Raw genomic sequence first — 15,458 nt, 5'->3', positions numbered from 1 at the left:
AAACACCAAAATATCATCTGTATTTTCGTGTTCACTGTCATTGGGTTAATTGTTTCCCCTTCTCTAGAAAAAGGATTAGGGAAAGTAACTTCACAGTGGAGACAATAACTTATTATACTCTAGATTTTATAGCATTGAGTGCACTAAATCTTATTTATTGCACCATATCTGTTTCCCTTTTTAATCACCACTGCTAATTAATGACACTAAACCTTTCAGCATAGGTGACTGTTGTGCATACTTGATGTCAAGCTGCTGAACCAGTCGTTCCCAACCTTTTGAAGTTTGATCCTCCCTACTAATGGATTAATGTATAAATGCTCCATTTGCATCCACTAGCAGTGCATAATGCCCCAGCATGGTTGCTGTCAATACTCATTTTTCTTATTCCCTTTTTCCAAGTGCTTCCTCCCCACATACACACCCACTTTTTATTTTTAATCTGGTTTTCTTCTCTCATTTTCTTTCTCTTTTATCAGCTGCCTATACCACAGATTTGCCACTAACCAGAAAGCTACATGCAGGTGTCCCTGGGTCTGCATTGGTAGCTCCATGAGGCTGACTCCCATGTGATATTGAGTGTTGTGGGGGCAAAGAAGAGACACTTAGACCAGTATGCCAGTGCCTGATCTTGTAGCCCTGTACATGTGAGCTGCCCTCCACAGTCAAATAATTCATATCATACTGTGAACGATGCTGTATTAGAAAAGCAAGGGGGTAGGTGGGCAGGTAGAAGGATGGGTAAACGCAGTTGGGTACTGCAGGAGAAGGGAGGGGAAGTGACTGGCATTCATAGAGCTGCCCACAGCTTTATCAGTGAGCAGTGAAGTATCTGAGTATCATGGGGCTGTCATGCATTCAGTCTTCTTCAGGGTGCCAAATGCACTCCTTGCATGGTGCCCTGGCTAGTGGATCCCCGAAGCATTGTACACATTAGCAGCACTGGAAATTCTTTTAAAGAAACTGGTTATGAATTTAGTCTCAAAGCTCCTGTTAGGAGTTAGTATGACTGAAGGAACCTGCAGTGAAAGAAATAATGAAAGGAGAGACACAGTAATTAGTGAAATCTTCTTACAGTACTGTGCACAGACAATTAGATAACAATCTTCCATTAAAAAAAAAAGACACTTATTGCAACTTTAATCAAATCATAGCTGAATTAAATAAAACAAATTGTAATGCTAGTTTACTAGTTAGTCTGTTTGCACATTGGTGTGATCACCAAACCCAGATTTATATAGTTTGTGGTTTTGCAGTGTGTATTTTTTCTAATTACTTATTTGATGCCATAGTTGTGTCTCCTCACAGTTTGATCAGCTTTAGCATACTATTCAAAACCACCTAGGCTAGGCTACCAGGCATATTGTGCAGGCAAAATATTATAGGCCTAGGAAAGAGAAACTTGTTAATAGGATTCTCTTATTCACTGTACCTCAGTCATGCATTCAGGTTTTGTATTGCTGATGGCCTATATGCAGGATTCATTCCCTCCCTTGACTCTTTGATGTTCTTATTATTTTCATACTAAGATTAAAAATTTCACACCCACGACTCTAATACACCAATGTGAGGTAGCTGAGCCTATCAATATTACTGTACTGAGGCCAAGGATCCTGGTTATTGCCAAGTTAATATTAAACTACTTCAGGTTTATAATAATGTCTTATAATAATATCCCATAGGCTCACAAATATGTCTTCTCTGAAATGTTAAGAAATATAGCTCTCAATAGACTTTATTTTATGCACATATGTTAACAAATGGTCACAGAAAAGCTGGAACACATACCTCATATCATTGACAAAATTTTACACATCTCATAAAGGAATTTAATTTTCCCCTCTACAAAATAATTTCAGATATTACTTCTAATCAATAAAATTAATGTAGTTCTTATTTGAAGTTGGCCTCTTTTTTTTAAGAAAAGGTGCCTTTCCCACAGAATCCAAAATCAAAAGGGTCTCCAATTAAGAAAACATTTTCTGTTGTGCTGAATTCATGTTACCTTACTGTGAGCTCTGACATTTTGTTTCTGTGGTAACCAAAATCAGCTGATTAGTTGGCATGGCAACAGAAAAGATGTAATCCCAGCAGACACACTCTAATCAATGCCCCCAGCACAGATGGTCTCCGGAGGATCAACAAGAAAGAGGCTGGCAGGCATTCAGTATATCACGTGGTAGCTCTAGACTAGGCCAGGAAAAAGAAAACTAAAAAAGAACATTTCTCAAACTAACCAATAGCTTTTTAACCCCTTCCTTGCATTGATTAATTGTAGGCTAGTCAGTGGGTTGCAACCATGAAAAATGACCTCAAAATTGCTTTTTATTGGATAGAATGTAGTTTTTCTAAAATAAGAAATCTTTTCTTCCTTTTTCAGCCATATTAATAGATCATTTCTCAATAGATCTTTAGACTCCTTTACTTGAAAAGCAGTCTAAAGCTTATATGAATATATAAAATTAGTAAAATTATTTACTCAGTAAGAGTTAAAAAAGATAAAGTGAGCTTTAGTGTTATACTTGTGAAGTATGGATGATTGAGTCATTGTCAACTGCAGAGAAAAAAGTATTTTTATTATAACGATACGTGCATGTAGGCTATTACCATTTTTTAGTAGCGCTGATCTCTGTAAAGTTCATTTATGTGAGGCTATTGGGAAATACAAAAATCACTAGCACTAAAAAACAGCTCAACTACCATATAAAGTTTGAGAATAAGTAAATTATAAGAGTCTAGGTTAATTCTGTGAGAGCAGTGCTTCCATTGCGTGAAGGAAAAAAAAAATTTAAAATCCAAACACCAGGGTGAATTAACATGGTAGCTTGGATGTTTAGAACCTGATTTTACTTTCACAGAAGTCAGTGGCAAACCTGTTAACTGGGACCTTTAATCCTGAACATGTATTTCCCTTCTTTTATTAGCTTTAATTCACACCCTGAATGTTATTAAAATATTTTTATTAATTTATTTCCTCTGGTTTTATTAAAAATGTATCATTTACTTCTTAGTTCAGTAAGATATTTAAGTACTTGGGTAACTGTAAGCAAGTGAATAACCCCATTGAAGTCAGTTTTGACTACTTGTGCTTAAAGTCAGGTATATGCTTGAGTACCTTGCTTAAAAAAGAAAAAAATTACTAATCTCATATTTACTCAGTACTATCTAATAAATTGACCGAAGCAGGAAAATATAAAAATGCATAGCATGTGGATCATTGATGCAACAGATGATCAAACCTCTATCAGGACTGTTCCAGACTATTGTATTAAAACTACTTAGAGAATTTTTTAGCTTGCAGACTGTTCATCAGACCAAAGTGGGTGCTAAACAACAGCAGTGTGCTTGATGAGTTTGCATACTAAAAATTTGTTTGAGCATAAGCTTTCGTGAGCTACAGCTCACTTCATCAGAGGCATGCATCCAATGAAGTGAGCTGTAGCTCACGAAAGCTTATGCTCAATACATTTGTTAGTCTCTAAGGTGCCACAAGTACTCCTGTTCTTTTTGCGGAAACAGACTAACATGGCTGCTGCTCTGAAACCGTACTAAAAATGTTTACAATAGAGTCACTAAAGGAAGGAAAAACCTTACTCGACCAATTTCTGACATAGTGTTAAGTGAGTGAATTAAATTTAATGTAGTTACACATGTTACATGAGGTTTTAATTTTGTCCACTGTACCCATGCCACGAAGATACAGTTCTGCCATTACATGTGCTGGGTCCAAGGCAAAATTTGGTTCTAACTCACTTTCGAACAAGACAAGTAATGTTTCTCTTTTCTCCCTTATTCTACGTTCTAAAGAAAAATAATGTTTTAATTGTAAAAACAAATAAAAACAATTTAAGTTTTTTCCTGAAGCTAAGTTGAATCCCTGAGTGAACTTTCTATTGAAGTATAGAGATTTACATTAGAATCCTCAACAGAACCTTCACTAATGGAGCGTGTATGATGTCACTAAGACTCCAATCCTGCGAATCTTTGCACGATTAAGACCAAACTGCCATCAGATATACGAAGTGCTTCTCTTGAAGTAGATGGGATCTGTATATATTCAGCCCAAGCCAGATTTTGGTCCTTAGGAGTGTTTCACCTTTTATTTTTTTGTATCAGCTGGGTACTATTTCCCCCTCTGAAGGAACAGCGCTGTAGTACAGTGTGCTGGCAACGCAAAACAAATGTGTTAAATCAGCAAAAGTATTTATTGAATGCTGGAGATTCCAAAGGAAGGGTTCCAAAAAACTGCTTCTCTGTGTAATATTGCATTAAACCAACTGACCCGTGTTCTGCCCTTTGGCCAAGTGCATCACAAAGGGGAGAAAAATCATGGAAATAACACAAATGTTGTTCGAGTGCCATGCAGAAGGGACAAGTAGCTACACTATAGCTTCCCTTCCACTGCACATAGACAAACATCTAGCCATGGCTGCAATATGCAAGGTCTTCATAGGTCAGGTGGTGAGGAGGGGTCATCTAGGAACAGCTGGTTTACTTGGCATGCTTCCTCCTCCTTGGGGGACAACATTATGATGCAATACATGCGTCATAAACTCAGAGCCCCAGTAACTTGAGTTGGTTGGAATGTTTCAGTAAAGTCTTTGGTTTGTTTGTTTAGTTGTTTTTTGTTTTGTTTTTTGGGGGTCAGAAAATGCCAGTTTGTGGAAACTAATTGGTTTTGACCAAACCTTTCTCAAGTCCAGGATGGACTTTGTGGTCAAAACACTTCAGAAAGAAAAGAGACCCCAGAAAAGCCAATAGCCTAGTGGTTTGAGCACTCACCTGGGATGTAAGAGATGCTAGTTCAAGTTCCTGCTTTGCCTGAGTTGAAGCAGGGGCATGAATGTGGTTCTCCCTCATCCCAGGTGGGTGCCCCAACTAGCAGGCAATTTTAGTCCCACCCTCTCTCTGTGGTGGTTTTGTTTTGTTTTGGCAAAAGAATTCAAATCGTCTTGGTTTCATTCCCTGGAATAGACCCAAATGTTGAAACCTCAAAATGTTTCACAAAGCAAAATTCTTGTTTTCTGGCCAACCCTACCAGTAACTCAATCTCAATGTCATTTAAATACTGTGAAAGAGATATGTGAATATGGCAGGCAAGAAGTCAATGCGATCTGATGGAACAAGTTCTACATGATCAGACCATGCCATGAACACCCTAGAAATGCTCAGTCATCACAATGCCAGCGGCCATATTCTCTGCCTACACTAGAACCTCACCAGTCCCACATGCCAATGAGGAAGATAGAACAGGTTTAACTGTTCCCTAAAGGCTCGGCTACATTTAATCAGTCCCCTCCCTCTTGTAAAATTCAAAGAGTGGGATTTAGCCATCTGAGGATGCATAAAAATGAGAATAAAAGAGGATGACCTTGGCTAAATAAGCAATGCACACATTTCCATTCTCACTAACCACAGTTTGTTGTAATTTTTCATTTCAAGTATGTCATTTAATTCCATAAGATTTTTATTTTATTTTAATTTGGTATATCTAATTGCTTTTCTGCCTGTTTGGTCTTGTTTATATAAGTATAAACATCCTATCTAATTATGTGATTTAGCTGCAAGACTGGAAGAGGCCGAAGTCTGAAGAGAATTCAATCTTCAATCAGATGTGGTGGACACCTGCTTAGGGCCTCATCCAAAGACTGCTGAAATCACTGTAAATCATTCCTTTGACTTCAATGCACTTTGGATCAGGCTCTGTTGTATTAAAGCACTAGCTGTACTGAGACTTCCCAGTCCCCAATGGGTAACATATCTAAATAAAGCATGTTAACCAAAATGTATCAACCATGTAATCACTCACTGTTGTTGTAAAATTAAGATGAGCTAAAGTACACAGGCAGCTGAAACTTAGTTCCTAAAAGTTTGGTGGCTGTGGTGGCTTAGTTTTACGTGCTTTCTCTTGAAAAACTTCCTAGGAAGACAGCAAAAGGTGCCCACAAAGCTTTCCAGTCATGTAACAAATAGTAATAATACAAAATACAAAGGTATGAAAGTGTTTGAGGTATTAGAAATCAACAAAGCCTTTCAGAAAACATAATTATCCTTCAAATACTCCTTGAAAAACACACACACACACAAAACACAATATGTTTTACTGAGTCTTTCCTGTTACCTTGGTAAACATGGGCTTTCCATGCTGGGTGACCATGGTGCATTGATCACAGTCCACTGTGATAGATGAGTTGTGGTATGACTCTTTTGAGTGCTTGAGAATGTAATACAGGTCTGTTACACCTCCTTCAAAGACCGTGCTAAAATAACGAGGAATTAGGGTCCTTCCAATGGCTGTGAGGAAGATACAAAGCAAAAAATCAACAAATACTGTAGGTTATAACAAACACAACATCAGTGTTTTTAAGTGAAACTTTCATTTAAAGAATATAATACATGTTCTCGGAGAGCTACAGAACTAGAGTCTCCACCTGCTCCCATTGAAATCAATGGCAAACAGCCTATTCTCTTCAGTAGGTTTGGACCTTGGTTCGTATAGCTTTTTTATACAGTTGGTGAACTAGCTTCTTTCTTCCTGAAGGTTTGGAGATGCTTGTAGATGTTCAAAGGTTATTACTACACAGGAGCCATGCTGAGTAAATCTTGTCTGAAACTTGGATGCAATATCTCATTTCCATAAATAAATGTGTAAATAAAACCAGAGCGTACATGTGCTTGTGCAAATACATGCATGCACGGAAACATATAACTCTTTATGCATAGAGTACATACACATATATATTAATACAGTATATACAATATATATGTATAGCTAATATAGTCTGTTGAATGGAAAGAGAACTATAGGAGAAAAACAAAATCCCGGCGATTGAAAAAGAGCCTGACAGTGGGATGCAATATATAAAGCCATATGCTCAGAGCACAGAGCCCATCTGAGATCTCTTTTTCAATTCAAGTGGAAATAGTTGTCTCTATAATCTAAAACGGCTGAAGATGCACATGGGGTAAACACGCACTGTGATACAAAACCTGCGTCAGCTGACTTGGACTCGTGGGGCTTCGGCTGCAGGGCTATAAAATTGCAGTGCAGATGCTCCAGCTCTGGCTGGAACCCAGGCTCTGAGACCCCATGATGAGGGGGAGGGTCTCAGAGTCCCCAGGCTCCAGCCCCAGCACCATTGTTTACACTGCAATTTTTAGCCTTACAGTCCCAGCCCAAGTTAGCTGACCTGGTCTCTGAGACTCGGTGCCACAGGGTTTTTATTGCAGTGTAGATATACCCTGACCATAGAGATGGGCCATATACGAAGAAAGATTTGACCAGTAGAACAATCTGCATTTGTTTTTTAAACCCCAACTCATAGACTTCAAGGGACAAACCCTGCAATCCTTGGAAACAATTCCCATTGAATTCACATCACTGAAATCAATGGCAGTTTTGAATAAGGACTGCAGGACGTAGCTCTCAGTAAATAAATAAATAAATAAATAGAGTTCTGAATGTTTTTCAGTTGCACGGACTAGTGGTAGTAATAGACATCGAAGGGAAATGTGTTATGTGCAATTGATGTTTTCCTTCTCCATTTTTGCAGACAGTTTGGTTGCTATTGGCAACTTAAAACACCAAGACAATATTTTAGGAATAAGTACTTTATAAACAGATCAATACTGTATTTTTAGAATGACTTAATAATACTTTGAACTTACGGTATATTATGTTTTTCACCTGAAAAATGTTTTGCAAATATTAATTAATCCTCAACATTCCTGTGTCTATACTCCTGTGTGGTAGTAGGTAAAGATTAACTCCATTGTATAGGGGGAAAACCAAGGCAGATAGGTTTATATGGAGAGGGAAACAAAGCCCTGGTCTAGACTAGGAGCTGAGGTCGAATTTAGCAGCATTAAATCGATTTAACCCTGCACCCGTCCACATGATGAAGCCCTTTTTTCGACTTAAAGGGCTCTTAAAATCGATTTCCTTACTCCACCCCCGACAAGGGGATTAGCGCTGAAATCGGCCTTGCTGGGTCGAATTTGGGGTACTGTGGACGCAATTAGACGGTATTGGCCTCCAGGAGCTATCCCAGAGTGCTCCATTGTGACTGCTTTGGACAGCACTCTCAACTCAGATGCACTGGCCAGGTAGACAGGAAAAGAACCGCGAACTTTTGATTTTCAATTTCCTGTTTGGCCACCGTGGCAAGCAGCAAGTGACCATGCAGAGCTCATCAGCAGAGGTGACCATGCAGAGCTCATCAGCAGAGGTGACCATGATGGAGTCCCAGAATTGCAAAAGAGCTCCAGCATGGACCGAACGGGAGGTATGGGATCTGATTGCTGTATGGGGAGAGGAATCTGTGCTATCGGAACTCCGTTCCAGTTTTCGAAATGCCAAAACATTTGTCAAAATCTCCCAGGGCATGAAGGACAGAGGCCATAAGAGGGACCCGAAGCAGTGCCGCATGAAACTTAAGGAGCTGAGGCAAGCCTACCAGAAAACCAGAGAGGCGAACGGCCGCTCCAGGTCAGAGCCCAAAACATGCCACTTCTATGATGAGCTGCATGCCATTTTAGGGGTTCAGCCACCACTACCACAGCCGTGTTGTTTGACTCCTTCAATGGAGATGGAGGCAACACGGAAGCAGGTTTTGGGGACGAGGAAGATGATGATGATGAGGTTGTAGATAGCTCACAGCAAGCAAGCGGAGAAACCGGTTTTCCCGACAGCCAGGAACTGTTTCTCACCCTGGACCTGGAGCCAGTACCTCCCAAACCCACCCAAGGCTGCCTCCTGGACCCGCCAGGTGGACAAGGGACCTCTGGTGAGTGTACCCTTTAAAATACTATACATGGTTTAAAAGCAAGCATGTGAAAGGATTAATTTGCCCTGGCATTCGTGGCTCTCCTGGATATACTCCCAAAGCCTTTGCAAAAGGTTTCTGGGGAGGGCAGCCTTATTCCATCCACCATGGTAGGACACTTTACCACTCCAGGCCAGTAGCACGTACTCGGGAATCATTGTAGAACAAAGCATTGCAGTGTATGTTTGCTGGCGTTCAAACAACATCCGTTCTTTATCTCTCTGTGTTATCCTCAGGAGAGTGATATAATTCATGGTCACCTGGTTGAAATAGGGTGCTTTTCTTAAGGGGACATTCAGAGGTGCCCGGTCCTGCTGGGCTGTTTGCCTGTGGCTGAAGAGAAATGTTCCCCGCTGTTAGCCACGGGGGCGGGGGAGGGCTAGCCATATGGTGGGGGGAGGCAAAATGCAACCTTGGAACGAAAGCACATGTGCTATGCATATAATGTTAACAGCAAGGTTTACCATGAAAGAGTGTACCCACTGTTCTATAAAATGTGTCTTTTTGTACCACTGTCCCTTTTTTTTCTCCACCAGCTGCATGTGTTTCAAGGATCACAGGATCTTCTCTTTCCCAGAGGCTAGCGAAGATTAGAAGGCAAAAAAAACACACACACGATGAAATGTTCTCTGAGCTCATGCTGTCCTCCCACACTGACAGAGCAGAGACGAATGCATGGAGGCAGACAATGTCAGAGTGCAGGAAAGCACAAAATGACCGAGAGGAGAGGTGGCGGGCTGAAGAGAGTAAGTGGCGGGCTGAAGAGAGGGCTGAAGCTGAAAGGTGGCGGCAGCATGATGAGACGAGGCAGGATTCAATGCTGAGGCTGCTGGAGGATCAAACTAATATGCTCCAGCGTATGGTTGAGCTGCAGGAAAGGCAGCAGGAGCACAGACCGCCGCGACAGCCCCTGTGTAACCAACCGTTCTCCTCCCCAAGTTCCATAGCCTCCTCACCCAGACGCCCAAGAATGCAGTGGGGGGGCCTCCGGCCACCCAGCCACTCCACCCCAGAGGATTGCCCAAGCAACAGAAGGCTGGCATTCAATAAGTTTTAAAGTCTTGTGGCCTTGTCCTTCCCTCCTCCACCACCCCTCGCAGTGCTTCTCTCCTCCACCACCCTTCCCGGGCTACCTTGGTAGTTATCCCCCTATTTGTGTGATGAATTAATAAAGAATGCATGAATGTGAAGCAACAATGACTTTATTGCCTCTGCAAGCGGTGATCGAAGGGAGGAGGGGAGGGTGGTTAGCTTACAGGGAAGTAGAGTGAACCAAGGGGCGGGGGATTTCATCAAGGAGAAACAAACAGAACTTGCACACCATAGCCTGGCCAGTCATGAAACTGGTTTTCAAAGCTTCTATGATGCGTACCGCGCCCTCCTGTGCTCTTCTAACCGCCCTGGTGTCTGGCTGCGCGTAACCAGCAGCCAGGTGATTTGCCTCAACCTCCCACCCCGCCATAAACGTCTCCCCCTTACTCTCACAGATATTGTGGAGCACACAGCAAGCAGTAATAACAGTGGGAATATTGGTTTTGCTGAGGTCTAAGCGAGTCAGTAAACTGCGCCAGCATGCCTTTAAACGTCCAAATGCACATTCTACCACCATTCTGCTCTTGCTCAGCCTGTAGTTGAACAGCTCCTGACTACTGTCCAGGCTGCCTGTGTACGGCTTCATGAGCCATGGCATTAAGGGGTAGGCTGGGTCCCCAAGGATACATATAGGCATTTCAACATCCCCAACAGTTATTTTCTGGTCTGGGAATAAAGTCCCTTCCTGCAGCTTTTGAAACAGACCAGAGTTCCTGAAGATGCGAGCGTCATGCACCTTTCCCGGCCATCCCATGTTGATGTTGGTGAAACGTCCCTTGTGATCCACCAGAGCTTGCAGCACTATCGAAAAGTACCCCTTGCGGTTTATGTACTCGCCAGCTTGGTGCTCCGGTGCCAAGATAGGGATATGGGTTCCGTCTATGGCCCCACCACAGTTAGGGAATCCCATTGCAGCAAAGCCATCCACTATGACCTGCACATTTCCCAGGGTCACTACCCTTGATATCAGCAGATCTTTGATTGCGTTGGCTACTTGCATCACAGCAGCCCCCACAGTAGATTTGCCCACTCCAAATTGATTCCCGACTGACTGGTAGCTGTCTGGCGTTGCAAGCTTCCACAGGGCTATTGCCACTCACTTCTCAACTGTGAGGGCTGCTCTCATCTTGGTATTCTTGCGCCTCAGGCAGGGGAAAGCAAGTCACAAAGTTCCATGAAAGTGTCCTGACGCATGCAAAAGTTTCGCAGCCACTGGGAATCGTCCCAGACCTGCAACACTATGCGGTCCCACCAGTCTGTGCTTGTTTCCCGGGCCCAGAATCGGCGTTCCACTGCATGAGCCTGCCCCATTAGCACCATGATGCCCACATTGCCAGGGCCCATGCTTTGAGAGAAGTCTGTGTCCATGTCCTCATCACTCTCGTCACCGCGCTGACGTCGCCTACTCGCCCGTTTTCGTTTTGCCAGGTTCTGGTGCTGCTTATACTGCTGGATAATGTGTGTGGTGTTTAATGTGCTCCTAACTGCCAAAGTGATCTGAGCGGGCTACCCATGCTTGCCATGGTATGGCGTCTGCACAGAAAAAAGGTGCGGAACGATTGTCTGCCATTGCCCTGATGGAGGAAGGGGCGACTGATGACATGGCTTACAGGGTTGGCTTACAAGGAATTAAAATCAACAAAGGGGGTGGCTTTGCGAGAAACTGAATGGCCCCCTCAAGGATAGAACTCAAAACCTCAAGGATAGAACTCAAAACTGGGTTTAGCAGGCCGTTGATTTCACAGAGAGAGGGAGGGAGGAGAAAATGAATACAAAACAAATCTGGTCTATTTCTTGTTTTGAGCCACTTCGTCTATCTTTATACATCTTGCTGGCAACAGACTGTGCAGTACAACCGCTAGCCATCATCATCTCGTGGGTGCTTGGCAGAAGACAGTGCAGTATGACTACTGGCCATTGTCTTCTGCTAGCTGTAGATTAAAAGACAGTGCACTGCCGGTAAGACTCAATCACCATGAGACAAAACAAGGGAAATGACCTGGCTGAGTCACTCCCATGTTTGCTCAGGCGCCCGGTTAAAAGAGCACCTTTTACCAAGGTTAAAAGGACTATGTCGACGATGGCTACCAGTCATACCGTACTGTCTGCTGCCAAAAGGCAATAAACTGCTGCTGAGTAGCAATGCAGTACCATGTCTGCCAGCACCCAGGAGACATACGGTGACGGTTAGCTGAGCAGGCTTCATGCTTGCCGTGGTATGGCGTCTGCACAGGTAACTCAAGAAAAAAGGCGAAAATGATTGTCTGCCCTTGCTTTCACGGAGGGAGGGAGGGAACGGGGGCCTGACGATATGTACCCAGAACCACCCGCGACAATGTTTTAGCCCCATCAGGCACTGGGATTTCTACCCAGAATTCAAATGGGCGGTGGAGACTGTGGGAACTGTGGGATAGCTACCCACAGTGCAATGCTCTGGAAGTCGACGGTTGCCTCGGTACTGTGGACACACTCCGCCGACTACATGCACTTAGAGCATTTGTGTGGGGACACACACAATCGACTGTATAAAAACGCTTTCTACAAAACCGACTTCTATAATTTCAACCTAATTTCATAGTGTAGACATACCCAAAGGCAAATAGGTTAAGTGACTTAGTCTAAGCCAATAGAGGAGTGAATATCAGAGCCCAGATTAGAACTCATTAATTCCTAGCTCAGACAACTGAGTTCATGTCTCTCTGTCTTGTTCTGTATGTTTTGAGAGTAATTTTTAAAAATGTACCTCCTTTGGAGTTCTGCCTGCATAAGAACTAAGGAATGTATCCTATTTATATATTTGAGAGTGGGGCTTGGGAATTAAAAGGTCTGACGCTTTATAGATGAGCAGTTTTGTGGAAGTAGTTTAGGTCTTTCCACATTCGTTTAAAAAATATCATATATAGCTGTCTCAGCTAATTGAATTGTGACAGAAAATCCCAGGTTTTAATAAATCTCTCTTTTTTATTTTCTATCTTATAATAATATAATAGTACAATAGATAGACAAATATAGAAAATATACAAGGGTTTGCTAAAAGTTTTTGCTGAGATATGGAACTTTAACATGGCTATGAATGCCTTACATTACATTGAAGTTTTACATGTAATTTATAAATCTATACTGAAGTCTCTGGATATAGCTGACAAGTCAATGTATAATCTGAACAATTGTTCTACCATACAAGCCCCCATAAAAAACCCACCCACACATCAAGTATGTATTAATTTACTATAGTCTTTTAATTTAATTAGAGAAACTAAAGTTCAGTGAATCAGCAGAAGACTTTTCTAAAGCTTTGAGTAACAATTTCCTATGTTGCTCAGTATGGTATATTATAAAATGAGAAATTTTATCCATCAAGTTAATTTCTCACTCCCCTAAGGCTAATTAGGACAAATTAAGTTTCCTGCTAATCATCCTGAGCAGTTACTGCCTGATATGAAAATCCAGGATTTCTACTGATTGCAATAAATGTATATTCACGTTACTTGTGCAATGCATAAATATCATGAACATATTTTAAATGCAATTTAAAATCGTTTGATAGGTGTTTCCCAAAGTGGTCTGGTCACATGGTGCTGGCTTTCCTCCTTGTTTCCAGCTGTTGCAACACATTAAAGAAAGCTACAAATGTATTGAATACTTTCCTGTTATTAATTTACACATAAGCAATGGCTGTGGTTGCCACAGGGATATTATGTATAGGAAGAGTGGGGGTTTCCACAATCATGAATGGGAAGGGAGGTGTCCCCATGACTATCTCTCTATAAAGATGTGCCCCATGCTGTGAAGGAGCGTGAAAACCCTTTTGCAGTATGGTGTCAATACAAACAATTAATTGAGCACCATCCATACTGTGTACTAAGTGAGGCAGTTCTGTGGAAAAAATAGTATGTGATCATATAATTAAAGACAAGGGGGATGAATAAAGATTGCACAGGCAATCTTAATTCCAGCATTTCCTAAGTTTCAAGTGCTTGATTTTGCAACTTGATTAGTGTTCTTTTAATGTAGGTTTTTGTGCATAATTTCCTAGGTTTTTAATAAAGCAAACTGAAAAAACAGAAATTCCATCATGTGGCATCATACTGACACCCAGATGGTTCACCCAAAGGTCCTAGTCTCCTTGCCCAGCCAGTATCAGTTCCCCCACTCCTTTCCCCAGTCTCCTTATCCAACCTGTCCCAGTTTCCCCTTTGTGGCTCCTAATCCCATCTGTCTCTCTCCCTGTCCCCCACTGGCTCCCAGCCTCCCTACCTGGGGTCAGCCTCCAATCTCAGCCTCACCCCCCACCCCTACAGCTCCTTGTCCCAGTCTCTTTGCCCAGCCAGTCCCAGTTCTCCCTCATGCTATACACTAGCTGTTTGTCAGATTTGCCGCTCCTGCCCTCTTCTCATGTTCTCCCCACTAGTTCCTTGTCTGGGCTGTCCCAGTTTCCTTATCTTCCCCAGCTCTTCTTCTGATCTCAGTGTTTTCCCCTACCTGGTGAACTGGCTCCCAGTCGTCTCCCCATACACATATTCCCCACCAGCTCCCAGTCCCAGTCTCTCCTCCACAGATCTCAGACCCAGCCCAACTAGTCCCAGCTTTCCTTCCCACGCAGCTACTAGTCCCATCCTCCTTGCCTAACTAGTCACAACCTGCCCTGCCCCTGGGTCCTAATCCCTGTCTTCTTGCTGAGCCAGGCCGATGTACAGGGGGCAGGGTCAAATTTTGAAGCCTGGAGTCCTGGGCATAATCCAGTACCCAAACGGGGTATTGGCAGGGGAAAGGGGCGGGAGCTCCCCAGGTCAGGGAGACTAATGATAAAACACTAAAACTATCAAATAAAAACTTTAAAACTCAGAATACAAAAATTATTTATAGCAATCTGAACATATCCACAGATAAAGAAGAAAGCCAAAGCTTCAGACACAGGAGGTTCTGACCCTGACCACGTGGCGGTGACAAGGAACTGGGGAGAGGCAGTCTGCCCACCCTTTATCTCCTCAGATGGAGGCATAAGGTGAGCCAGTGCACATGTGCAGACCAACAGACACCACTTTCAAAATTCTCCAGCTCTGGGCACATGGAGCACATGCCTACCCACAGTGAAATACATGTAGGGACCAGCACTTGAAGAAGATCAAGCCCTTTCTTAGAGTTAACCACCACTACCTTCAGCAGTGACTGCACATTCTGCAGCCTAGAAGATGACTCTTTTCCCTCTCTTTCACTACCATTTAAGCATGCATTGATCTCCAGAATTTTGTTTTAAGTTATGCATTTAGGAATGGATACCAGCCTCTGCATTTAACTGAGTATCTGCTGCCATCCTGTTATTGCCCATGAAGGTCACCGTGGCTTAAATGTGATAGCAAAAGGGGTGTGAATTGACAAAAAGCAGCTGGATGTAGAAACAAGTAAAAGTTATTTATATGAAAATAGCTACAGAAAAGGCATAGTTGAAATCAGGTATTTTTAGTGTAATCTTATGCCAACATTAGCTAGAATAATGTACAATTTTTTTAACCTCTTCAGATGTGAAACCAATAAGGAGCT

At 42.5% G+C, this 15,458-nt stretch overlaps 1 protein-coding gene across 6 annotated transcripts in view; it reads right to left on the bottom strand.

Annotated features, from left to right (window-relative positions):
* Positions 1–15,458, bottom strand: part of LDB2 (LIM domain binding 2) — a 282,944-nt gene that overhangs the window by 59,554 nt on the left and 207,932 nt on the right. For all 6 annotated transcript variants that reach the window (XM_073342445.1, XM_073342443.1, XM_073342447.1 and 3 more), the window contains exon 3: positions 6,122–6,294. In XM_073342445.1, coding sequence (XP_073198546.1) covers positions 6,122–6,294 — 173 coding nt within the window. The remainder of the gene's footprint in view (positions 1–6,121; positions 6,295–15,458) is intronic.

The sequence above is a fragment of the Lepidochelys kempii genome, chromosome 4 (assembly GCF_965140265.1).
Source record: "Lepidochelys kempii isolate rLepKem1 chromosome 4, rLepKem1.hap2, whole genome shotgun sequence".
Taxonomy (NCBI): domain Eukaryota; kingdom Metazoa; phylum Chordata; order Testudines; family Cheloniidae; genus Lepidochelys; species Lepidochelys kempii.
Note: the sequence above shows the minus strand (reverse complement) of the source record. Positions and strands in the feature narration are given on the sequence as shown.